General features: G+C 44.8%; 12 protein-coding genes across 12 annotated transcripts; 8 read left to right on the top strand and 4 right to left on the bottom strand.

The window, feature by feature from the left end:
• Window positions 1-432: 432 nt before the first annotated feature.
• V865_001494 (uncharacterized protein) lies at window positions 433-1,363 on the top strand (the record flags this gene model as incomplete). Its single annotated transcript, XM_066225312.1, has 4 exons — window positions 433-580; window positions 655-806; window positions 878-1,090; window positions 1,193-1,363. 4 exons carry the CDS (start codon window positions 433-435, stop codon window positions 1,361-1,363), a joined length of 684 nt encoding a protein of 227 aa, XP_066081409.1.
• A 133-nt stretch (window positions 1,364-1,496) lies between these two features.
• Window positions 1,497-2,969, bottom strand: V865_001493 (uncharacterized protein; the record flags this gene model as incomplete). Its single annotated transcript, XM_066225311.1, has 4 exons — window positions 1,497-2,060; window positions 2,117-2,221; window positions 2,298-2,684; window positions 2,751-2,969. The coding sequence occupies 4 exons, from the start codon at window positions 2,967-2,969 to the stop codon at window positions 1,497-1,499; spliced, it is 1,275 nt and encodes a 424-aa protein (XP_066081408.1).
• Window positions 2,970-3,343: 374 nt separating this feature from the next.
• V865_001492 (uncharacterized protein) lies at window positions 3,344-7,068 on the top strand (the record flags this gene model as incomplete). Its single annotated transcript, XM_066225310.1, has 13 exons — window positions 3,344-3,654; window positions 3,710-3,796; window positions 3,859-3,967; window positions 4,040-4,500; window positions 4,585-4,742; window positions 4,816-4,932; window positions 5,035-5,525; window positions 5,580-5,675; window positions 5,736-5,824; window positions 5,906-6,436; window positions 6,507-6,596; window positions 6,682-6,937; window positions 7,009-7,068. The coding sequence occupies 13 exons, from the start codon at window positions 3,344-3,346 to the stop codon at window positions 7,066-7,068; spliced, it is 2,856 nt and encodes a 951-aa protein (XP_066081407.1).
• A 350-nt stretch (window positions 7,069-7,418) lies between these two features.
• On the bottom strand, window positions 7,419-8,541 carry V865_001491 (uncharacterized protein; the record flags this gene model as incomplete). The annotated part of the gene is made up of 2 exons (XM_066225309.1): window positions 7,419-8,126; window positions 8,254-8,541. 2 exons carry the CDS (start codon window positions 8,539-8,541, stop codon window positions 7,419-7,421), a joined length of 996 nt encoding a protein of 331 aa, XP_066081406.1.
• Window positions 8,542-8,798: 257 nt separating this feature from the next.
• On the top strand, window positions 8,799-9,627 carry V865_001490 (ubiquitin-like protein ATG12; the record flags this gene model as incomplete). The annotated part of the gene is made up of 5 exons (XM_066225308.1): window positions 8,799-8,853; window positions 8,964-9,047; window positions 9,167-9,303; window positions 9,420-9,520; window positions 9,606-9,627. 5 exons carry the CDS (start codon window positions 8,799-8,801, stop codon window positions 9,625-9,627), a joined length of 399 nt encoding a protein of 132 aa, XP_066081405.1.
• Window positions 9,628-10,373: 746 nt separating this feature from the next.
• Window positions 10,374-13,238, bottom strand: V865_001489 (uncharacterized protein; the record flags this gene model as incomplete). Its single annotated transcript, XM_066225307.1, has 4 exons — window positions 10,374-10,657; window positions 10,743-10,858; window positions 10,953-11,042; window positions 11,155-13,238. The coding sequence occupies 4 exons, from the start codon at window positions 13,236-13,238 to the stop codon at window positions 10,374-10,376; spliced, it is 2,574 nt and encodes an 857-aa protein (XP_066081404.1).
• A 2,009-nt stretch (window positions 13,239-15,247) lies between these two features.
• V865_001488 (40S ribosomal protein S0) lies at window positions 15,248-16,506 on the top strand (the record flags this gene model as incomplete). Its single annotated transcript, XM_066225306.1, has 4 exons — window positions 15,248-15,386; window positions 15,585-15,879; window positions 15,985-16,352; window positions 16,430-16,506. The coding sequence occupies 4 exons, from the start codon at window positions 15,248-15,250 to the stop codon at window positions 16,504-16,506; spliced, it is 879 nt and encodes a 292-aa protein (XP_066081403.1).
• Window positions 16,507-17,709: 1,203 nt separating this feature from the next.
• V865_001487 (uncharacterized protein) lies at window positions 17,710-18,757 on the top strand (the record flags this gene model as incomplete). Its single annotated transcript, XM_066225305.1, has 3 exons — window positions 17,710-18,146; window positions 18,241-18,389; window positions 18,546-18,757. 3 exons carry the CDS (start codon window positions 17,710-17,712, stop codon window positions 18,755-18,757), a joined length of 798 nt encoding a protein of 265 aa, XP_066081402.1.
• Window positions 18,758-19,273: 516 nt separating this feature from the next.
• On the bottom strand, window positions 19,274-19,999 carry V865_001486 (ribosomal protein L11; the record flags this gene model as incomplete). Its single annotated transcript, XM_066225304.1, has 3 exons — window positions 19,274-19,586; window positions 19,803-19,900; window positions 19,970-19,999. 3 exons carry the CDS (start codon window positions 19,997-19,999, stop codon window positions 19,274-19,276), a joined length of 441 nt encoding a protein of 146 aa, XP_066081401.1.
• A 481-nt stretch (window positions 20,000-20,480) lies between these two features.
• V865_001485 (uncharacterized protein) lies at window positions 20,481-21,966 on the top strand (the record flags this gene model as incomplete). The annotated part of the gene is made up of 4 exons (XM_066225303.1): window positions 20,481-20,855; window positions 20,924-21,607; window positions 21,679-21,735; window positions 21,799-21,966. The coding sequence occupies 4 exons, from the start codon at window positions 20,481-20,483 to the stop codon at window positions 21,964-21,966; spliced, it is 1,284 nt and encodes a 427-aa protein (XP_066081400.1).
• Window positions 21,967-22,234: 268 nt separating this feature from the next.
• Window positions 22,235-23,122, top strand: V865_001484 (uncharacterized protein; the record flags this gene model as incomplete). The annotated part of the gene is made up of 1 exon (XM_066225302.1): window positions 22,235-23,122. The coding sequence occupies one exon, from the start codon at window positions 22,235-22,237 to the stop codon at window positions 23,120-23,122; it is 888 nt and encodes a 295-aa protein (XP_066081399.1).
• A 908-nt stretch (window positions 23,123-24,030) lies between these two features.
• V865_001483 (uncharacterized protein) lies at window positions 24,031-25,255 on the top strand (the record flags this gene model as incomplete). Its single annotated transcript, XM_066225301.1, has 3 exons — window positions 24,031-24,182; window positions 24,268-24,321; window positions 24,391-25,255. The coding sequence occupies 3 exons, from the start codon at window positions 24,031-24,033 to the stop codon at window positions 25,253-25,255; spliced, it is 1,071 nt and encodes a 356-aa protein (XP_066081398.1).
• Between the last annotated feature and the right edge of the window lie 82 nt (window positions 25,256-25,337).

Here is a 25,337-nt window from a genome sequence, read left to right as displayed (position 1 = left end):
TGGTGCTGAGCTCCTTTCGGGTAGTGATTCACAACTGGACGGAGTCTGTGATAGATGATGGAGATGGATGGGGTCTCGCCAATGGTACGTCTGGTTAAATGACAAGGGACATTCGATTGCTGTCGTGGGTGATATCGTTCTCGTCAAGTATTCGGTGAATTTAGCCATTCAATGACTTGCTCGGATATGGACGGGGTCCTTGATGTATGTCTATGATCATTAATTATAATTATTCATTAATGCTTCGAATCTCATCTGAACAATCGTTCTCTTGACGTTGCACTGTACGTTGGTGAAAGTGATGACGTCATGCTCAACGGTAACATCCACGTGCAGGACTGTTTTGATGATGAGCAAGGTAATATTGATAGCGAGCGAGTAACTTTGTCAACATTCCTCACTCTAAGCACCAAACTAGCAAGCAGGTCGACGATGGGGTTCATATATCCCTTGATAGCCCTGGTAGGGTGTGTAGTCTTACTAATAATCAGGATATATCAAGTCATCCCATCTTCATCTTCAACATCACCAAAACGAAATCCGTCTTCAAAATGTTCAATAGCCATCTTCCTAGGATCAGGTAAGTCCTTAGTAATGTTTTTCACTCCTCTTTATATAGCTCAGACAAAGTCCGCTGATAGACCGATCATGTAGGTGGTCATACGAGTGAAATGAAATCATTACTCTCGACTATCCCATTCGATCGATACTCACCTCGTAATTATATTTATTGTCATAACGATGAGATCTCCCTTAGGGCTATAAGCGAGTTGGAAAGTAAGAAAGGAGATGTGAAGGACCGAAATGTCAGCTCTGTCCTTTCTGATCTTCTCGTCTTTTAGAGATGAAGCTGATCCGATTTAATATTATGAACCAGTCATACACCCTCTTACCTCTTCCTAGAGCACGTAAGGTGTCTGAACCACTCTTATCGACTCTCCTATCAGCTAGTAGAACACTCATCGTATCATTATGGCATATATTCCTCCTACCGCTGTTGATCATTCCGAGGGAACCTTATGCAGAAGTATTGTTGATAAATGGTCCGGGGACGTGTGTCGTGTTGGTTCTGGTATCGTACATACGGCGGGTGAGTCGATTTTCCGGTATCATGCCATATCGTACCAATACATCTTCCCCTCTTGAAGCCATTGAGTATGTGATCTGTAAACTGACAGACCCGCTGCCGTAGATCCTCGGCTTGAAATACACTAAAATCATCTATATCGAATCCTTCGCTCGGGTCAGATCATTATCCCTAAGTGGGAAGTTGGTCAGACCATTCGTGGATAAGTTCTTGGTCCAGTGGCCTGAAGCTGGTGGACAAGGTGGGAGAGTGGAATGTAAAGGGTGGTTGGTGTAGTACATGATAGAATAATGCATTTTGGGTAACATGGTATGCACGATTCGATACGATAATAAAGATATGCAACTACAACAACATATCTGATCTATATATAAGTGAACGGACCTTCTCTATCATTCCTCTCAGTGAATCACACGGTCCTCAGAATCTCATTTAGGATCCTATCCACCCCTCTTCTCTTTCCACCCTTCCTCTTCTTCGTTTCATCTGCATCCCCATCCCCAGCAGATCCTTTGATCAGATACATAACTTCCTCCCTCTCTTCTCTGCTCCTACATCGATGCCCCACAAATGCTTTCCATACACCCTCGACATTAGCCGGCGTACAATATACATCATCTACAGCTCCTTCAGTCTCACTGACAAACTTCGACAGGGAAGGTTCTTCACCCGCCATCTCAGCCCAAGTATCCACTCCGCCTATGCCTCCTCCCAGTCCTTTCCCTTTCAATGACTCTTCTCCGTCTCCATCTTGGGTGGATGAGTTTTCGAGAAACGCATATGGTACAGAGAATGATCCACTCAATAGTCGATGGGCTTTAACATATTCGCCAAAACACCTTGATGATTTCCCAGTCATGGCGGTTCGTAATCCCGGATGGGAGGAAACGGCAGAAAGAAGGTTGCTCATGTGTATCTTTAGCGGGGCGTGGATGTGTACATAAGGTAGTAAGGATGCGAGTTGGTTGATATACTAGACGAATATATATCGTCAGCATATGGGAGTTCGCTGTGAAAGATTGGACTCACAGTCTTAGGTAGTATACCTTCTCCACTCGGAGGATAGTCCAGATCAGATGGAGGTGGTGCAATGTCGTCCGAATCGATATTGAGTCCCAGCATGAAATGATCGATCTGTACAAACAACAAGGCATATACTAAAGTCAGCTGAAGTACTAAGATGCCGGTGGGCGATGAACGATCAACTGACCATCCAAGACGGTACTTCCTTCCCTTCCTCCCGTACCCAAATGATGAGCGGATCGAACTTTCTATCCAGTTCATCTTCTACAACCTCCTCATCACTCCTTTGGACTTGAGATACGCGTATACGCTTCTTCATCATGATATCTGCCAGTCTCACTCTCACAGGACTACGGGCGTTCTCTAGCCCAGTCACCACAAGCACTTCTATCTCATCTTCATCCTCATTGTCTATTTGCCTACCCGGCTGCCTTTCATTATCATATCCACGATCTAGCATTGTCCTGTTCGGCTGGGACGTTTGATGGGATAAGTGATTTGCCACATCTTCCAATCTAAAGTGTTCATCAAGCGATAAATGATATACTCTTAAATCGAATATCAACCTAATCATCTGTCCAATCCCATCCCATACTCAGAATCAGCGCCTGTCATATCAGGTACCGGTTGATGAGCTTACATGATGTACGACATGAAAGAGAACATCTACATCCCTCTTATTGGTATCAACCACCACACCTCCTTGCCTCACTATCATCGCTAGTAAAAGCACAGAGAACAAGGATGGGTTGATGGGCCAACCATCTAGGGAAGGATGAGCGAGGACATAGCGGAGGAGTAGAGGGGTGAAGGATGGGGAACCTATCTGAGGGAGGCCGAAGGGTGGTTGGGGTGTCATATCCGGTTGCGATCGTCGGGCATCGTTGATTCGCTAGGATCATATAGTAAGGGTAGTCTACTTGGCAGGGACGATACAGATGGGTGAGAAGGATAGGAATGAAGTACGATGATTGATGCTCAAGGATCTCGCTCTGTATGTATGGTGTCAAAAGTGATGACGTGTAAGATGAGGGTATGTTGGATGATGTTGATCTTTGTTTGGCCATTTTGTGATCCAGATTCGCTCTCTTATCCTTCTTCTGATTTCGTACTGTCCTTGATCACATATCATAACCTGCAAGAGTACTCTGCCAGGTCGCTCTTCATCAACTCAGAAGATCTCTCCTCTCTACACCCGTCTACTTCTCAAAGCTCTATAACCGACCCCGTACAATGTCCGACCCCCCGACCCAACTCTCCCTACCCCCTACTCTCCCTTACCCAATAACCATCACCCGACTGCTCGTCGCGCCCGGCAACTCGGTCAAGCGGGGTAGTTCTCTACTAGAATACTCTTTCATGTCCAAAGAGCAGCGCGAGGCAATATCGAAGAGGGAGAAAGAAGGTCGTAAAGCGGATATATCCAAAGGCGAGATCGAAGGTGATGATGGTTCGGGGACTTGGGATTGTCTAGTTGATGGTGAGGTAGAAGGATGGGAGCGTTGGATAAAAGTGGGAGTGAAGATTGAAAGAAGACAATCAAGGTTAGCTTTTCATCCCACATATCTGCGAGGTTGGTAAGCTGAAATAGGGCTGTAGTCAACCACTCCTGAATGTTCATCAGCCGTGTTCACATCCTGTTCAATTACATGGAATGTGTGGCGTATGCGGGGCAGATTTAACAGAGTGAGCTTCTTGGTTCAGATCTCATTGCATGGAAGATAAGCTCACCCAACGACTGTATAAAGGGACGACTATCTCTCTATACCTGCTCAAGCAAGTAGCTCCAGTCAAGCTGGACCTTCAAGAGGGTTCGAAGTAACCCACGACTCGATGGGTGTGACAGTATCCAAGAACGTACGTCTCAGCTCATTCTATATTGCTTCTGCTTTAGTCCCAATGAACTGACACGTATGAATGTGATTATAGGAAGCACACCGACTAGATAACCTGACTCGAGATGCGCTTTTATCTTCACGTAAACTATCATTAATCGTTGACCTAGATCAAACCATCATCCATACCACTGTCGATCCAACTGTAGCAGAATGGATGGACGAGATCGATCAGTATAATCGCGAAACGGAATCTGCTTCACCACCCCAAAAACCCCAGGATCAACGCTCTACCACTCCTCCAGCCTTACCTCCTGATGTAAATGACAAAATCAGCACGACTCCACCTACCTCACCTCATAACGCCAATGCCACCTTACCTCAACTAACGCCTTCTCCCCCTAGAGAACGGAATCCCAATACCGATGCTCTGAAGGATGTAGCGAGATTCCAAATTGCCGATGACCTTCCACCGGGTTATATCAAACCTAAGATCAAGCCAGTTCAGGAGAAGATGGTACAGATGCAAGGTAGATGGTATTTCACTAAACCGAGGTCAGTTTAGCTGTACTGTATCTGCCATGGCCCCAAACACGCTGAATCGTAGCTGACACGTCGAATGGAATGACTCGGGTTCAGACCCGGATTACAGAAATTTCTCGATGAGATGTCAGAGCTGTACGAGATGCACGTATACACTATGGGAACGAGGTCGTACGCAGATGCGATTTGCAATGTCATTGATCCGGATGGAAGGATATTCGCAGGGAGGATATTAAGTAGGGATGAATCTGGAAGTGAGCGAATGTCTGGTTCAGGACAATTAGAGGAGCAGCCAAAGACAACTGACTTGATTGATTTGGAGCATAGGTTTCAGCTCGAAAAATCTGAAAAGACTGTTCCCTACAGATACATCCATGGTGGTAGTTATAGATGATAGGTCGGACGTTTGGGCGGATTGTCCAAATTTGGTGAAGGTGGTTCCGTGTAAGTCGTTGATATATAATCAAACGTTACCGGAGTCTGCCCACTTTTGTCTGAGATTATATGATGGTCTTCAACCTGTGCTGATTGATACGCATTTCACAGACGACTTCTTCCTTGGAATCGGGGATATAAACTCATCATTCCTGCCCAAAAATAAGTCTACCCCACCACCCTCGTCCACCGCCACCTCTCCCACTGCCGCATCATCACCCGCTTCTTCATCTGATTTATCAACTCCACCACCAGCTACCCCTGAGGATGTGCCGTCGGTCGAAGATGGTTTATTGTTGAAAGCGAAATTACTCGATGATCTCAGTGAGAGTAGACCACTGGCGAAGATGCAGGAGAAATTAGAGCATGATATCCAGCCGGATGGAGAAGTGGATAAAGCAGACATTCTTCCGATCGGTGTAAAGTTAGGAACGGACGAATTGGAGGGTACTTCAACCGGGCAAACGTCTCCTGTTGGTGAAGTGAAACAGATGGAAGACGTGACCGAACCTGCACCGAGCCCTACGATACCATCAACACCACCTCGACCTAGGAAACCACTTTTGAATCCAAATGATTACGAACTGCTTAGAGTATCTGATGTGAGCGGCTTGAATCTCGTTGCGATTAAGTGATGGCAGCTGACTAGTGTTTAGATCCTCACTGAGATTCATCATCGATTCTACAGAGCATTCGATTCTCTCGAATCGTGGGATCCGAGCACATCGCTACCTATGAGTTGCGATGTCGAGGTGAGGATTCTGCATGCATGATCTTTTATCATTTAGCTAACAGGTGAATACCTGATGCAGTTCATCATTCCCGAGTTGAAATCGAAAGTGTTAGAAGGGTGCAACCTAGTATTCAGCGGATTGATACCTCAAGCTGTCAATCCTGAGACGTAGGCTTCTTTCTATACATTCTCAATCAGCTATTTCGAAGCTCTTAAGTGATTGTTCACTGATCATCGTTGATCATGCAGAACCGAGATATGGCAAACTGCCGAAACGTTTGGTGCCCTCTGTTCGCTCTCGGTACACCCGCGTATAACTCACTGTGTGACTGCTACGCTCAATACCGAGAAGACCTATAGATCCAGTAGATTACCAGACGTTAAGATAGTTTGGGCGAATTGGTTCTGGGATAGTATAGCATTGTGGAATAGGCAGGATGAGAACAAGTATCTCGCGCAGAAGGAGAAGCAAAGACAGGATCCTCTTACACCAGTCTCAGCTGAAGTAGTTGAGAATACGAATCGAAACGGGAGTAATGGGGAATCATCCTTGGTCCAAAACGTGAATGATATAGATCCAAAAGAGAAAAAGGATGGTGATAATGATGGATTAGATGATCCGAGAGAGGAAGATGAAGAACATGAAGATATGGACGATGATGCCCAAGTGGGAAAAGGGTGGGACGAAGGTGCAGATGCGGAGTGGGACGCATTCATGGCTGAAGATGATGATGATGAAGGGTACGGCACGGACAATGGGAGTGTTAGGTCTGTTAATACGTAAGCTCACCCCCTGCGACGAAGACTAATCATATTTGGTTCTCTGACATTTTGCGTGATTCATTTTCAGTGCCCCTTCAACACCTAGCAAGAAGAGAGTGAGGTATGCGGATGAAGAGAGTTTGCCTTTGGAAGATTTCAAAGATCCATCGCCCACTGAGTAAGTCTCGATTCTGAACACTTGAACAATACTGCGTATAAAATGGGAATGGCATATTGACTTTTCTTCGTTCTGACGTGTTTAGCCCAGATGATCAACCTGCCAAAAGACGTAAACCATTGTTGCTTGAAGCTGCTACTGACAATGATCAGATACCTGCAGAGAATCGATTCCAGTATAAAGACAAGGGGAAGGATAAAGGACAAGGAACAGGAAAGACAGATGATAGTCATGTAACAGTCGTCACCCAGGGAGAAGAAGAAGAGAAAGATGTAGATGAGCAGAGTGTAGCTGGGACTGAAGGTACGGAAGGTACAGAACAAGATGAGTTCGCCATGATGGTGAGTGGTCCTGAGATTTACATCTTCGTACTCGAGTGACAGGCTGACGGCTATGAGTAATGGTTATCTAGTTGATGGATAGTTTAGCTAATGGCAATGGTGATGGTGATGAAGGAGATGAGGAGGAATAATCGGTGATAGTCGCTCATTACGTATAAAAATCTTTGATACTATCATAGGTCATTTTGGGAATGTTCGTTGTTTTGATGATGTTTTCATTCATCCTGTTGTACCGTACGATCTATCACATCTTATCACAGAACCTATCAGTATTTTGTATTATTAAACATCACTGGCATGTACATTGTCTAATCACAAAGTAACATCTCAAGGAAACAGCTTAATGGATCTTCATGCTCTAACGCTATTATCTCCCTCTCGTTGGTTCCTTCATCTGCCATATGCACATTTCCATCTGGCTTTATCCTTGTCCATCATACCAATTCATACAATATACACGTTCCTGACCTACCCCCTTTCTTCATTTACCAGCTACAAACTGTCTTCTATTCAATAACAAACCTTTTATAGCCCTAATCTCTTTCCTCGTATTATCCCATTCTTCTCCTGTCCCTCCTATCATATCTCTACTCTGATTCTTATCTTGGTTCAGATGGTTAGAAAGCGAATTCATATTCACACCATAACTGCTCATCCCTCCTGTGGTCGAACGAGATAAGAACAACTGATGGTGAATAGAAGAAGTATATCCTTCTAAAGTCGATATGACAGATAGACGAGTAGTTGACGTAGCGTCCAATGAGGAAGATAAGATTTTGAGCTTCGATGTTAACCTCGTCAATGGGGTGATAGGAATGATCTCGTTTATTTCGTCATTTGGTTCAGGATTGTTGATATTTTCAGATCGGAGGGATGATATACTTGATGAGATTTCTTTCAAACTTGCTTCTTCCCTTTGGTTCCCTCGTCCAGCATGTTCATCCTCTTCCCCCCTACTCCCAGATTGGGTATATATTCCTAACGATCTGAGCTTTTTTATTCCCTCTAAGAGATTATTGACTCGTTCAGTCTGTTGGTCTACTAGAGCTTTTCGAGCTGAGAAGGAAGAATGGAGTAAGGGGAGGATGAATATTGACCATATTACAGCTACGGCTGAGGAGAGACCGAGGAGGATGGAGAGGATGTAAGTGAGTCGACGGATGAAGAGTAGGGTTTTGGATGATGAGGCCTTTGAATGAAAAGTGATCAGTCAATTTTCAATTTGCAGCACAGTTACCGGTCACGTTGATGGAAAGACACAGATTATCGTCGGGCATGTCGAGCTATAATCCTGCAGAAGGATACAGATTACTCACAGGTCTAAGGGGATGATGTAACCTCAATTCCCTCCTTATCGGCTGGTGATATTGTGTTGGTGTCGGTATCGACTTCGTCAATTGTCCATCTTGAGGAGGTGAAGCTCCAAATAAAGGATCGGTGGTAGCTTGGAAGCTGTTATTGGTAGATGGACCAGCTTGGCTATCAGTTGATTGCGAGGGGGGTATATCTGATGTGGAAGTGGATGGAGGGGGAGGAGCACCGAAGAGTGGATTGTTAGTCGGGTCATCCTGCTTGTTGTTGCTGCCGTTGTTGTTCTCTGACATGATTGATCCTACGATGGACGTGCTTCTCTATGTATATTATGTGAGATGAAGTCGAATACGAAGGAGTATGAAGTATGAAGGATGAAGAATGGGATGAGGATGAAGATGAGGCATGAATTTACATCTCGAGTGATTTCCGGTTATGACATCTATCCTGAACCATCATCCGATCACTCACTCTTACTCTTCCATGTCAACATCCTTCTCCTCTTCCTCTCGTATCTCCACATCCTCACATCCTATCAACAACATCAACCATGTCAATACCCACACCAGATCTACTCTCACCAGCTATACAACCTCCTTCAGCAGGTACGTGCACCATCGCTCGATCAGCACAAACGGTCCTTCCCTACCTACAACGCTTCTACTCTCTACCTTATCATTGGCATAGGCTGATTGACACTCATAACCTTGTTTAGAAACGATGATGGCCAACTCCATCATCACTCAGCCTACAGCTTTGGAAGCATTAGAGCATTACAAGAAAAAAGATGCGTCGAAGGGTGAGTCTCAATCGCACTGCGTTTTGTGATAGTACTTTATCAAGTGTGTGCCGTGCTGACTTTGTGAATCACTTCATCTACTTGATACTGATCTCCTCTCCTTACCTGACTGCAAACAGTCGTCGTCCGCTTCAAAGCGATAGGTTCAGCTCCAATAATGAAGAACAACGTATTCAAAGCTACTGCAGGACACAAATTCCAAGCTGTCATACTATTTCTGAGACAACAGTTAGGTATGAAGAAGGAAGAGGCTTTGGTGAGTCAAGCTACCTCTAGGACCTCTCATGATACGTACAGAGGACCAAGTGTAATCTGTATCTGAGAGACCTTCGCTGATATAATCCATATCATCTTCTCGCCTCTCGACTCCAGTTCACATACATCAATGCGGCGTTCGCTCCTGCCCCAGACGATACGGTTGGAAACCTATATAAATGTTTTGGAACGGAAGGTCATCTGATAGTGAATTACAGGTGAGCAGTTCAACTTGTCGTATCTCTCTCTGCACTCATGTCTAATCAAGAGATGCTAATGTAAAGATGCTTGGGCATAATGTAGTAATACCCAAGCTTGGGGATAATCGACGATAGGAAACGACTGGTTAAGTTGAATATTCTAAAATTGTGTAATTAATAATAATATAGTAAGACGATGTAAACGACCTATCACGATATACAAGTAATCTACATAGCATGTACATCTGAAAACAATTGGATGTACTGCACTGTACCAAGCCAATCGAAAGGGCTGAGAGGGTATAGGGGTTCACGTTCACACTGAGCCACACTGATTGATAAAAATTCCCAACCGTGGTCACTTACTCGATCAAGTACTGACCCTACCGGCTTCCTGATGAACACATGACCAAAGTCGCATCAATCAAACAGTGGAGAAGGAGCAAATGAACTGTTCATCACTGTGCCGCTCAGTAAACAGCTGATAATTGCCTAGAAAGGTTGTTCAAGCATATTTATCTGACTCGCACGGTACTGCTCAACAATCGTACTATCGAAGACATGTAGATATGCATTTGATCATGACCATTTTACACTACTGAGATAAGAGTTGATCGTATCCTACCTCTCCCCACTTCCTCTTACAACTAGAATCTCTATCGTATACATTTGTATAAGTAGGATCATACGTATACAATATTTCATTTTTGCGGTTGAACATATGTTCGTTCATAGATTTTCGAAAACATTTCTTTTACTGATACGTATGCTTGAAGATCTCATCATCTTCCTTTTCTTGATGAAAGGTTCGTTCAAACATCTTATCAAATCATGATATAAATCCCCCTCGGTGTTGAGTTGGACTATACTCTTAACATCCCCGGACCTCCTTCCTCAACCATCCAACGTACCTGGCCAAGAATTGAACCTGTTCAAAGCTCTCAATTGCTTTCAATCCCCTCCTGGATCTGATCATAGCTATCACCCTCTCCACTACACTCATCACGATTTGATGTTCCAATTCTGCAGGTAATGGTTCGTTCTTGTTTTTTTGTGTAGAAGCTGATTCAACCAACAAAAGCGATGGATGAGGTTGGACAAAACCCATTTTGATTGCCCAAGCACAAGCTGTTAGACCCGCTCTGCCTACTCCGCCTAAATCACCACAACGCAAAACACAGCAGGTCAAGGTCAGTATATATAGTCACACACTGTTGGCATAATTACACATCGCACTAACCTCGACAATGAACTAGGACATTGACACCCTGGAGAGAATACTTGGTAGCGATCAAAGTGATTTGAGAATCAAATAATCCGATGTTCACAGGTGTGAATCCATCAGGCATAGGTAATCTGCCAATGCGACACCAACACAAGCACACTCAAATCGTAAGTAAAGGATAACACCACAAAAACGCGGAAGAGGCAAGAAAAAAACAAAACACACCGAATCACATCGAGTCCAATCTCATTGGCAATCTCACGGTAAGTCTCCCATGGTACACCGAGCAAAGCAAGTTCAGGATCATCCAAACAGCTGTATTGTATGCATCACACACAAGAAAACAAAGAACAAGCAAAACAAAGGAAAATGGTGTTATTAGCGAGTGTTGCTATTGATATATTTAATGTGGAAAAGAACCACTTACCAAACAAGACATCCCACACCTTCCGACTTGATCCTCCTGAGATCCGTAGCCAAATCCCTACAAACCGGTCCTCTACCTCTACTAGGTCCGTCCAGCCTCAGTCGTTTACCCGGACAACTGCTTAACAACAAGTTTCCAACAACTTTCCGATCTGTCTGTTGTTGACCGAAGTAATTATGGATAGGACTAGGTATGATAGCTGGATTAGGCGTAGGTGGGACGTAAGACAACAATAACGATGGCACGTCGATATTCGATGCTAGTAACAAGGGAGTCTGGGAAAACGGTCCAGTCGGAGGCATGACCATATGTTTGGTCAAGATCGGTAAGAGATCCGAAGGGAAGAATGGGGAAATGATGATGGGGTGAGTATCAGACGTTTTGACTACTACGCCAAATACAGCCGGAGGAGCTTGAGCAGCAGCGGCGGCAGCTTTAGCTTTGTTTAGATCAGGAACAGAAGATGACATCCTATTGTTAGGAGAAGACTTGACGGAAGGCGGTGGAGCAATCACTCCGGTTTCGACAGCTTCTTCAACTACCATAGCTTCATCTACTTTCCTTCGCTTTTCCTCTTCAAAGCCTTCGGCAGTAGAAGGTCGTTTGGCTCCACATGACTGAGCTCTAGAGGGTCGACTGAACGATGAACCAGATTCACTAAGATCAGTCGAGCCAGCCAAAGAGCCAGATTCGGACTGGTCAATATCCATGGCGGATTCAGCGGAATCATCTTTCGACAAGACCATTGACCGAGCCAACATGTCCAATTCGGGGAGACTCCTGGCACCCTTGACTGATTTGGGTGAAAGCAAGAGTGGCGCAGGAACTTGAGTTCCGTTGGGTAGGTTGGCAATGGAGATGATCGGTGAGGCCATGGCAGCTCGGATATCTGCCTCCTGTTTAGCCATAGCGTCATCAACAGAAAGAGACATCGAAGTTGATGGTGAGGGTTGAGAAGATTCGTAAGAAGACGGATCAGTATCATTATCATCGTCCGAGCTGGAATCTCGATGCGAATCCCTTTCCCGTTGGCAGGAGAAGAACATCATCGAATTGATGGCCAAGTACCGTTCGAGTTCAGCTTGACGTTGCATAACCCCAGCGACATGTTGAGGATTAGCAAACGATTGAGGCTGGTAGTAGCAGTTCAAGCCATTAGGACCATACTTCGACATGTTATACCCGCTTTGAGGCCACTGGGAGCACAATCGAGCGCATTCAGTGACTTTGCGGTTCTCAGCCTCAGCCCATTCCCTTTGCCTCACCAATCGCTGTTCTGGCGAAAGGGTTGAGAGCTCTTCGATTGACGGTTTTGGGATACTGTATCCGGATGGGACAGCGATGGGAGCAGGTGTCGGAGCAGGTTCAACAACTGGTTGGACAATAGGTTCAACTGATTTTGGTGGGGTGACAGCTGATTCCTTCTTGGCATGTTGACCGAAAGGAATACCCATGCTCATACCAGTATTGACGACGGCCATGGCCATTTTGCCCATCCATGATCCTCGAGCAGCTTGTTGGGCGGCAACATCATGTTGTTCCTGAGGGGTATGGGCAATAGGGAATGAAGCTTCTGAAGCGACCGGTGTGAGGAGTTGAGTAGGCGCTCGAGATACTGAGCTTGATATGGAGGCGTTCGTCGGAGTTGATCGACCGGTTTCCAACCCACTGTTCTGTTCGTATGCTGATGGTTCACTAGTGAAGACCTCTGAACGAGACGACTGGAAGCTGTCCATGGAAGCGGAAGAAGAGTACGACGCTACCGAGTTCTGCCTCGAGATTGTAGGCGGTTGTGGCGGTTGAAGGTACTCCACGGCTGTGGCACCAAGATCCTCAAACGATAATCCAAGAGCTTCACCATTGTCCACAGGGGTAGAAGGTTTTTTGAGAGGGCTACTGTTGGAGGTGTTACCTGAATGAGGCAGATTTTTAGTTTTCCTTTTATGCGGTTGATGTTGATATCCACGATTGGCGAAATGAGCAGCAGTAACGGTAGGTGCGGCGCAATGACGCATAGTCGGAGTAGTATTCCGCTGTGGGAAGTACGTCTGAGGTGGGGGAGTAGCAGTTGCTGCTCTCGACATGATATTTGTTACGTTATGAAAAGAGTCGGTGAGGAAGAGGGGAGGGTGGCGAAGAAGTGCGGTGGCGATTAATGGCTATGATTAGTCGAGGAGATGGAAGAGAAGCCTCCGTTTTCTTCGCGCCCTATTGCTTTTATCGATGGAATGTACACACGTTGATTGTGTATCAATCTATATCGAAGAAACGTAAATCAGTCGAGTGGCGATTGTGGTTGAACAGCCTTAACTCGATTTTTTGGTGGATATGGTTATATAGATATGAATGATAAGGTGAGTGATCCGCTATAACGAGATTTCCTTTGATGATACTCGGTAGAGTCGAACGTGGTGGTAAAGGTGAAAGGAGGGTGGGATGGACAGCTGTGAATGAGGTTGAGATGTGTCGCTGATGAGAGTATTATCGCGATAGTGATGATCAGGTGGTAATATACGTTAATGAGCTATAGGAGATGTACAGTGGAGTCAAAGATCCCCTGTCTATATCCTGTCTAAGATTATGATAAGAGATGTGAACCTTTTATATGTGATATCGATTGACCGAAAGACGATGATGACCAGACCAGTAAAAACGTATTATACCACTTGTATGTGTATGACCCAAAATTGAGGTATCAGAATCGAACCGAAACAATGCTATGAAGAATCAAATGGTGGTGATGATGATTGTTGTTGTTGATTGTCCCGTCCGTTTTGATAGGTATCCTGTGATTTTGTTGAGTCGAGTGGCAAATGGGTATAACACTGAATTAACATCTAGCTTCGAGAGCTGATTCGGACTTGATGAGAGCTACAACAATGAATGAGGACATTTTGACGATATTTTGAACGCGTTGGTATTAGCTATTGAGAAGATATCGTGTATGCCGTTGATGCGTTTGTGCAAAAGAACGGAATGAGATCAGATGTGAGTATTGTTTTTTTAGGGTATAACTGAGTGGTGAGTGTAAGATGTAAATTTCTTTCTACGTTTTCTACGACGTCGGAACCGCACTTTGTCGATATGTCTGTTGGTGCACCGACTCAATATCATCAGTACGGGTTATCATGCATAGCTTCGTCGTCAATGACATCGCTTTCCCGGACAGAGTCGATTCTAACTCACCTCACCGGCGGTACCCGGATGGCTCTTTCTTTCCCGAGTGTGATCTCCCTCAGTCTTGCCCTCTAAGCTGGACCAAAGGGGTTTTTCAATGTTTCTCTGTGTTGGCTGTGATGTAGTGGGTGTGTTTGTAATTTGAATCTGTGCTGTGAGTAAGTATGTTATGTATTTTTGACGTTGAATGTTTGGTTATAATGGTTATAATGGTGAGAAAAGCAGTACTGATGTATGGACCGGTGGCGAGTCAGAGTAGATGGAAAAACAACAGCTTAGCTGCACTACCAAGATGATTGATGACGGAATCAAATTGGACTGGACCGGTCGATGTATTGTGTGGTACGTACTGCTACATAAGTAGATGTCAGACTCACTCTTCCCCCCACTTCTTTTTGATCAGGTACGGCGTGTTCTCCCACTCCACATGTTGATCCGTCCTGGGTGAATTGCTTGTTATGGTAACTATGTGGATCACACAGCAGACTACGGTGAATTGATGTCCGGAAGGTCAGGGGATTACGATGTTTCTAAATGACGCTATCACACTTTTACCCGACATGTCAAGTGGACATCTCCGCTTAACGACAGGCAGACCCGGAACTATCCCTTGTCGGCGTTAGAAGCTGCCTGTGGCACAAGTTAGCGAATAATATCGGATATAAGATTTTCACGTTTTTATTGCATGCATGCTTTGGTCCCTCTGCTCCGCTTGCATTCCAGTCAATCATCTTCATTCCTCCTTCTTCTTCGTTGTGTCTCTCCCTCTCCTCATCTTTAAAATTCTACTTCGGTTTGCGGTAGAACATTTTTATCTCAGTATCTCAACGTAGATATCTGCTGCAAATTTGCAAGCCCCGAAAAAACGACTTACTTCACCTCCAAGTAAAACCCAACAAAACCAACATCCCTCAAAATGTCCACCGACAGACTCCCTAAAGCCCTTCAAGCTACCGAAGAGGATATCCAACTTCTCTTGGCTGCTCAAGCCCACCTCGGTACCAAGAACTGTGACAAGACCATGGAACCATACGTCTGGAAAAGACGAGCTGATGGTGGGTTCATGATTTTACATGGGCCATACAAGGAGAATCGTTCGTGAGGAAGAGAAGGAGGCAGGAGGTAGCGGACGAGGGCTCGAATGATGTATGATCAATGATGGATGGGCTGGAAGACAATAGGAGGAGACGAGATCATCAGATGTGTGATGTATCAGAGAAGAATGGCAATTAACCTTATTGTACTTTGAATAGGTATCCACGTTCTTAACGTCGGTAAGACCTGGGAAAAGCTCGTTCTCGCTGCCCGAGTCCTCGCTACCATCGACAACCCCAACGATATCTGTGTGATCTCCGCTAGACCTTACGGTCACCGAGCCGTCCTCAAGTTCGGTAAATTCACCGGTGCCCAAGCTATCGCTGGTCGATTCACCCCTGGTTCATTCACCAACTACATCACTCGATCTTTCAAGGAACCCCGAGTCATCATCGTTACCGACCCAAGAGTTGACCACCAAGCTATCCGAGAGGCCGCTTACGTTAACATCCCGTGAGTGTTACAACTTTCACTATTTTATCAGAATCAACCACTTGGACGAATTCTCATAGACATTGATGGAATGAACGGATACTGATGATCTTGCTATTTCTATAGAGTTATCGCCTTCTGTGACACCGACGCTTCCCTCAAGTTCGTCGACATTGCCATCCCAGGTAACAACAAATCCAGACACTCTGTCGGTTTACTCTGGTACTTGCTCTGTCGAGAAGTCCTCCGATTGAAGGGTCAAGTCCCAAGAGGTCCTACCGGTCCTTCCGGATGGGAAACCCTCCCCGATTTGTTCTTCTACAGAGACCCTGAGGAGATCGAACGAGAGGCCGCCGAGAAGGCCGCTGCCCAAGCCGATGCTGAGGGTGCCGATGCCGATGCCGCCGCTTCCGCCGCTGCTACTGGTGTAGCCCAAGAATGGGATGCCGGAAACGCCGCTGATGCCGTCCTTGCTGCTCAACCCACCGACCAAGGTGAGTAATCGATTCTTTACGACGAAAGATATTATAATGTATCAGGACAATCATACTGACTATCGTTCATCACTCAGCCCTCGACTGGTCTGCCGAACCTACCTCCGGTGACTGGACCGCCGAGCCCGCTCAAGACGCTTCGGGCGGTTGGTAAACGTAGCATCGTAGCATCATAGCACATGGGGCTGGAGGCAGAAAGGGAAGCCTGATCACGAGCTTTTTGATAAAAAGGATGTTGAATCTCTTTAAATAGATGATTTTTTGTTGGATTTCCGGTCTGCCATTCTTTTTTCGGGGTTAGTGTTATGACTTTTTTTTTCTTTTTCAGTGTGTGATATGAATACAAGTATCGCTATGATATCGTCCGCAATTCTCCTTCGAACGCGGTTTCAAAGAGTGAACTAAGCTGAAATCGCAAAGTGTTGTTGTTGTGAATTCATCCGTCGGGATCTTCTATCTTCAACATTCAAGCTATCATTCACACTGGCTATCACCAGCTCAAAAGATGAGATCCGTCATCAGGTTGGTGTGGCAGCAGCATCATCTCAACTAGCTCACTTCCTCCCATCCTTTTGGAACATCGGTGTAATCCGATGACACTTCCATCCGGAGTTTCCGGATCACGTTACTTGAAATCTTCGACTTGACCTATAACATATAACATCATTATCAAGCAATGCTGGCTGCAGTATCCTGTCGTTACACACTCCACTCCCCGGGAGGTTGACTGTAAACCGTTTGGCATACTCAAAGGATTCCGACTGAGTGAGATCCAATGGGCAGCGGTGATTGACCGAGGATGACGAAAGTCAATTGATGGCATCATCGTTGAACTCGAATCAAGTTGCATGCCAATCTCATTACATTTCAACACCTTCCGTCACTCGCAAGACTGTTCATGACAGCCTTAGTACAATTCAATCACAGCTGAGGTTATGCACGAGCACAACGGCAATACCTTCCTGCGAACCATTCCGTTGGCTTCGTCAACTTATCATTCTTATCAGCTCTCTTCTCGGGTTCGGGTCTGGATCAGGGTGGAGGCGTGAAGTAGATATAACGTGATTTGATATTATCAAGTCGTGCAACATGATGACATATCACATTAGTATACTGAACTGATTATGTGATCATATGAGTATACCAGTATCTATCTCAGACCATGAACACTTCGTAATTGCTATAAATCGATTATCGATCTTTCAATCACTCAGATACTTTCATATCTCTTCTTCATTCCCAGTCAATGATTAGACATTCTTTTACCCTTCTCAGACATCTCCCATCAATATCTACAAGAAGAACTCTACCTCTTATCTCACTCCCGTTCAAGACCATCCATACAACATCCATCAAAATGTCATCACTCCCCTCAGCTGAAAGACCCGAATCATTCTCTTCCCCCTCCCTCACCCCAAAATTACATCTATACACCGTAGGTACACCTAACGGACACAAGCCTTCCATCTTACTGGAAGAGCTTCACGAGGCTTATCCCGAAAACGATCAACTGGTGTACGATTTCATACCAATCAGGTTCTCAGAGACGGATCAGAAGAAACCTGAATTCTTAGCTATAAACCCAAACGGACGTATCCCAGCTTTAGTTGATGACAACATCGGAGGACATAATGTCTGGGAATCAGCCAGTATCTTGTTATGGTTGATCGAGAGATACGATAAAGATCACAAGTTCTCTTTCGAAGATCCTAAATTGAGATCAGACGTTTTGAGTTGGATATTCTTCGCTCATGGTGGTGTTGGACCTATGCAAGGTCAAGCGAATCATTTTGCGTGAGTAAACATAAATACTCTTGCAGTACAATTCGTTCAAAACATACGAGCACGTACAATACTGATTGATCACGACATGTCTTACGTCTCATAGCCGATACGCCCCCGAAAAGATCCCATACGGAATCAAGCGATACCAAGATGAGACGGCCAGGTTGTATTCCGTATTGGAAGATCAACTGAAGAAACCTGAAAGTAAAGGCTTTTTGGTTGGTGGGAAATACAGTGTGGCCGATATCAATGGTGAGTTGGTCGGGTATCTTGAATAACATGTAGCACATGACATGAAAAATAATCTTTTTTCTATCTTCCCTTCCGATCTCCTGTCGGTGACTTCTCCCAACCTTCTTTCCTATCGTGAAATGAGCTTACGACTGATCCTATCCATGACTTACTTAGTCTTCCCATGGGTCAGAGGCCACGCATGGTCCGGAATCGACATCACCCCTTTCCCCCATGTACAAAAATGGTTGGAGACCATCGAAGCCCGACCGGCAGTCTACAAGGGTTTGGGGGTACCTACCAGAGCTAAGAAGTTGACAAAGGAGGAAGAAGAAGAGAAAGCTGAGCAGGCGAGAAAGAATTTCGGTTGGGGTAAAGAAACAAAATAAACGAATGAATAGCACAAATATATATATAAGTGAACAGATGAATTAGTAAGGTTGATGAGTAGAAATCAAATAAAGTGGAAATGAAAATGAATATACGTAGAATATACAGTACAACCTGCCATGTCGATGCAAATCTGACTTTGCTTCGAATAGTTATACGCAAGTCGATTCATCGTTGAAGTAATTGTATCATCAGTGACCATCAAATGTTGGGTCCTGTATTGAGCACTACTGAAGATAGTTAGTTCCTGAAGCGAATACAGCTGATCATCACCGATGTACAATTATATAGCTTCCTTGCATGAAGCTCTAACTTGTGCGGCTTAGACATTATACTAAGAACAGTCAGCATCTCGGGACAACAGAATTTCCCAGAACTACATACTATAGTGTTAGCACGGCACTAAGAGTATTTTTCAATCAGCATCTCATGTCATTCAGCAATATCATAAATCATGCAATCCAGTGATTCAATATCACACAGAACATGATACTCCCCGATGCATAACGTACAATCTACGGCACAACCTCGACACCCAGACTCCTCGCTGTACCCAACACACCCTTAGCTATCCTCTCCAACCCCACCGCCGCCAAATCCTCATCTAGAGCTTTCACCTTCGCTATCTCGTACACATGTTTCAAAGACAACTTCGATCCTGTAGGTTTACCCATAGCTTCCCCTGATCCTTTCTCCAAACCTAAAGTCTTCTTGATAAGGTACGATACCGGCGGTGTACGTGTTGTGAAAGTGAATGTACGATCTGGGGAGATCGTTATGAGTGTGGGTATAGGGATGGATTGGACGTAGTTCGCTGTACGGGCGTTACTGCGAGTATACGACAGAAGATCAGTAATGCCCCTTGAATACCATAATTTAACGGATATTCCAAATGTAATTTATGCGTTTTGGGAACTCCAGAATCGCAGATATTGAGCCCCAGTCTCTCTTCTGTTTTAATCATGTCCACTGATGCTCTCCTTCTTTCTTATATTGAACCTCTTCTCTATGTTGGAGTTCGCAGGCAAAGCAAACCCCACTCACAATTCTTTACAGAAATCCATCGCTTTCACACCTCTCGCACCCAATGCCGGACCCACGGGAGGTGTGGGTTTAGCAAGCTGGGCTGGCACAACGATCTTCTGCGATATTTGTCAAGAACATCAGCTTTCCTTCAATTTTCCAAGCGGTGAATGAGATAGTAGACTCACTACTAGCTGAGCAGTCGCTACTTTCGACATCTTGAGTGTGTAATCGGTATTGGAAGGGGTTATATCTGTGGGTCGCTTGGTCGGTTTCTCTTTTGTTTCCCGCGATCCGACAATGGGTGTATCTCGTATTGCTGTCTTGATATGCTATATACTTCGATGGTTTGATGACATGTATAGGTTGGATGTATAACGCTTCTTGTTTTTGACAATTCCTTTCGAACATTTCTGGTGATGACCGGCACCATACATGAGGTACCCATTTAAGGTACCTCGACCACCTCCACCCCTGACGATCACCTACACTGCCATCATCGTCAACATCGTCAACATCGTCAACATCGTCAACATCGTCAACATCGTCAAGAGACGGAAGAGACATCGCATAATTTATAAGCCCATCTCCAGATTCACCAGCCCCAATAGGAAGGTTTCCCCTAAGCGGCCTGCCAAGGATCAACAGGAACTGTGGCACTCACAATATACCTCAAACCCGAGTTGCATCTTCTTCACCATGGCCACTTCAAAACTCCTGATCCCCATCCTGAAGCCAATCTTACCGTACATCCCTCTTCTCCCTACACCAGTACTATCCCTCTTTCCCTCCCTCTTACTACACATTACCACACATCCTGCCCCATCCTCGACGTCGTTTGTCTCAGCATCGACCACACATCCTCTACACGCTCCTCTACTATTCACCATACTATCTATACCCGTCATCTATACCTTAGGACTGATCAGTGGAAACGTCAGCTGGGTAGACAGATTATGGCCGTTCTACACACCTTTCTGCGCCGGCTTATTGGTAGTTTGGATATTCGTAAACGATGAAGGAGCGGTATATGGGCACAATATACCCAGAGTCGGATTGATGTGGGGATTACAAGTACGTCTTCAGTTCATGAAGGAGTCCAACCTATGCTAAATAGTATTCTATCTTTTCAATCGGCATAGCTCCTGTGGTCAATAAGACTTCTTTCTCACGCCCTCAAGAGGGATTTCTACAACCTCAAATCAGAAGATTACCGATATACAGTCTTTCGATCACTGGTACCCCGACCGATATTCAGCCTAGTTCACATATTCGTGATCGCCATTGCTCAACCGATATTACTATTCAGTCTCAGTCTACCCATCTACGCTATAATGTCACTACCTCCCAGCGAGCTAGCTTCGACATCCAAATATGGTATATCCTTTGGATCCATATCACCTTATCTCCCTGGAAGATATAGAAATTCAGCACCAGGTGGAACAATCGTGTTGAACCTTGCAGATTGGGTAGTATCATTACTAGCTATTGGATGTTTGATCATGGAATATACAGCGGATAGTCGAATGTACGAATTCCAATCTACCAAACATACCTTGATCAAGACTTTACCCAAGGATAAACTCATTCATCCACCTCGACCTCCATCTAAACAAAGTAAGAGCAAACTTCCTCAACCTACGGTTTACCCTCCATCACATCATCCTGGGTTCCCGACTAAGGGGATATGGCGATTTTCCAGACATCCCAATTTCGCTTCGGAACAGTTATTCTGGGTTACACAAGCTCTGTTCGTCATTGCTGGATCGGATTCTAGTGGAGTGACAAGGAGAGGTGACGCGTGTGTATGGGCACCATGTTTTGCTGTGAGCTAAACTTCTCCTATACGTGATGATCGTCCATCAGCTGACTTGTATATCTTTTATTTTCTGAGTAGTTGAGTATATTATTCTGCGCAAGTACATTCTTAACTGAGTGGATAACAGGTCGGAAAGTAAGCTGCCTAACTCCCTTATGTTGGATACTAGATAGCTTATTCAACGCAACGATCTTGCAGTTCCCCGTATACAGCTCATATAGGCGATTAGTGGGACAGTTTCTGCCTCAGGAAACATTTTGGATCTGGTTGGTAGGTAGTATCGTGGGGTATAGAAAGAAACATCTCGAAAGAGTCTACGGACCCATGGAGCAGATTGATAGGCAGAAGAGAAAGAAAGGTCAGTAGTGGCTGCTAGAGGCTGATTCATGCATATCCCTATTCTGTATCGTCTGAGGGACAAGATGGAGCAGGTACAGTATGATAGTGGAGATTGTGGAGGTCAGGATGATGATGGTGGAGGTGGAGTGGAGGGAAATTCTTCGAGAAGCCTTTTGTTGGTGTATATATATATATATACTGGTATGCATATGGATCTTCGGTTGACACGGTTATGCTTAATAATCTCACACAAAGAGCTTCCGTCAAAATAGTTACAGAAATACACTCATAGACAATGACAAAAAAGATACTTATCATAGGAGCTGGTGAACTTGGTCTCTCCCTAATCCAATCATTCACCTCCCACCCCTCCAAACCCTCTGTATCGGTCTTACTCCGCCCAGGATCCAAGACCGACCTCTCCTCCTATCCAGTGAACATCATCCATGGCGATATTTCCGGCCCAATCTCAGAAGTATCACCCCTTTTGAAGGGCTACGACGTAGTAATCTCAGCGACGGGATTTGCAGGTGGTCCAGGATCTCAAATTGGTCTAGCTAAAGCTGCATTAGAAGCAGGTGTGAAACATTATTTCCCATGGCAGTTCGGTGTAGATTACGATACGATAGGGAGAGGTTCTAGTCAACCGTTATTTGATGAACAATTGGACGTACGCGACCTTCTTAGATCACAAAGTAAAACAAAATGGACAATCGTCTCTACTGGGTTGTTCACCAGTTTCTTATTCCACCCTTCCTTCGGCGTCGTCAACCTGAACCCCGATGACAAACGTGCAACGGTCAATGCGCTGGGTGGATGGTCAAACGCGGTCACGATCACATCCGCAGAAGATATTGGTCGTCTCACTTCTAAGATCGTACTTGACGATCCAGAGGATATACCTCAGGGAGTGGTATTCATAGCGGGCGATACAATCACTTTTGAAGATGTATACAAACAAATCGAAAGGGTAGGATGGAAGGTGGATAAGAAAGTAACGACGGTAGAAGAGCTGGAAGAGAAGAGAAAGGCAGATCCAGATGATGTAGGACCGAAATACGGGTTGATATGGGCCAGAAAGGTTGGAGTCAGTTGGGATTTCGAAGATACGTGGAATGCCAAGAAGGGTGTGGAGACGGAGAGTCTAGGTAAATGGGTGGATAAGAACTTGCAAAAGCCATAAAGCCATAAGATTAGTGCAGTAGAGTTACTATACGTTGTAGAGGAGCCAGTATGCATCATACACTTATTTCTTAGACGCTCAGTGAGATCTCTGTAGCACCTCGGCGCCTATTCGTTGTACCAACCGTTATGGCAGCTTTCCAGTCAGCCGATTCTCACTTGTATATGTGCGGTACTAGGGATATTGGAATTGCTCACATGATGTACTTCACGGCAATACCGTCCCTCTCGTCATGCCATCATGCATGCAATGATTGTATGTTACCAAGTATCAGGCATCAGTCGGCGGGAATACGGCCGTCGATCCACTACTCTACTCGTATCGAGTGATTGTCCAGGCACGTCACGTAAGTATCCAAAAGTTAATTTCCCATAAGCAAGTCGGGTTGGAAAATCATGATAAGATGTTGGAAAATCCCAATCGATTTAGATACATGGCGGTAGATAAGAAATTGGAAAATCATAACAGGAATCACCATTCAAAACAACAAAACACATCATACAGACTGAAGCTGCATATGACTGTTAACGATAAGAGAAATTGGAAAAGACATTTTAATACATAGTCACCTGTTACCTGTCTATACCTTGACTTACTTGAACTAGAAGTAGCGCTTCGGTATGTATTCCCGTACAGTACAGCGTGACGGATCATCCTATGAAAAATGGGAAATACACAAGGTAGAAATGGAAAATGGTGAGATGAATGGGAAATTAATCCATCAAGTTGTAACCCATAGTCAAGTGATGCATTCTTTGAATGAGATCAAGAATTATGGTATATACATGGGACCGCCGTGGATGTATGCCCATTCCCACTTCTTGCATGATCTGTTCTTCTCACAACCGTTTCACCACTCTATCTGATAGTTATTATTCTGACCATAACTTACTATACAATCTCGCAATATGACAGTGATGCCTCTCACTCCACCTGCCGAGCCGACCCTTGAAGTCCACATGAAAAATGGCTATATTGCTCATCAAGATACATCCCTTCCATGCCCGTGGATTGAAACCCCTTTGATAGAATCAGCACCATTATCGAAACTTGCTGGGTGGTGAGTTGATCGATCATGCTCCCTTCTCATCATATATTTATATTATGAGGTGTTCCAGCTGATATATGTTGTCTCACATTCTCAGTCGCATCTTCTTGAAAATGGAGAACTTTCAACCCAGCGGTTCATTCAAATCTCGGTGAGTAACTTCACTACTGCCTGACGATCTTCCACTGATTGATTGCATCAAATGAATTCTTATCCTCAGAGGTATAGGAAATCTTGTTCTCCGTGCTGTCCAACGCTCTTCAGCTTCCCCATCCTCACCAAAACATTTCTACGCTTCATCAGGGGGTAACGCTGGTCTAGCATGCGTAACCGCTTCTACCCTTCTCCACCAAAAATCCACAGTGGTTGTACCACTCACGACCAAGCCAGAGATGATTCAGCGAATCATCGCAGCAGGCGCGACCGAGGTGGTTCAATACGGACAGACCATCGCCGACGCTGATGCCTACTTGCGTGCGGACCTATTACCTAAAGATACCCAGGGGGTATATGTCCCTCCATTTGACCATCAGGATATTTGGAATGGCGCCGAGACGTTAATTCACGAAGTACACCATTCACTTGGTCAAACTCCTGACGCGTTGGTATGTTCAGTAGGAGGTGGTGGTCTATTAGTAGGTCTATGTCAAGGTTTAGATAAACTCACTCCATTGTCAAAGAGGGAAACAACCAAGGTGATCGGAGTAGAAACTATGGGATGTGAATCATTTTACGAAGCTATCAAAGCGAAATCACTCGTTACTTTACCAAGTATAAAATCAATAGCGACTTCCTTGGGATGCACAACCGTAGCTTCCAAGGCATTGGAATACGGTCTGAGGTCTAATGTTAGTTCAACATTGGTAAGCGATAAAGAGGCCATAGAAGCTTGTATAAGATTCGCAGAAGATCATAAAGTCTTGGTAGAACCTGCATGTGGTGCGACGCTAGCTTTAGTGTATTCAGGTAGATTGGGTGAAGTGATGGATGTGAAAGAGGATGATAAGGTAGTGTTGGTCGTTTGTGGAGGAAGTAATATATCGGTGGAGATGATGTATGGTTGGAAGAAGGAATTCGACCTGTGAGCCATCCCAATAAGAAAAGGCCATGTAAGCAATTTTTATTTTAATTTGATCAGTCATTGGTCATGTGTTTGGCTTATCAGTA

This window comes from Kwoniella europaea, chromosome 1 (genome assembly GCF_036810445.1).
Source record: "Kwoniella europaea PYCC6329 chromosome 1, complete sequence".
In the NCBI taxonomy this organism is placed as follows: Eukaryota; Fungi; Basidiomycota; class Tremellomycetes; order Tremellales; family Cryptococcaceae; genus Kwoniella; species Kwoniella europaea.
This window is presented reverse-complemented; position numbering and strand designations above follow the sequence as displayed.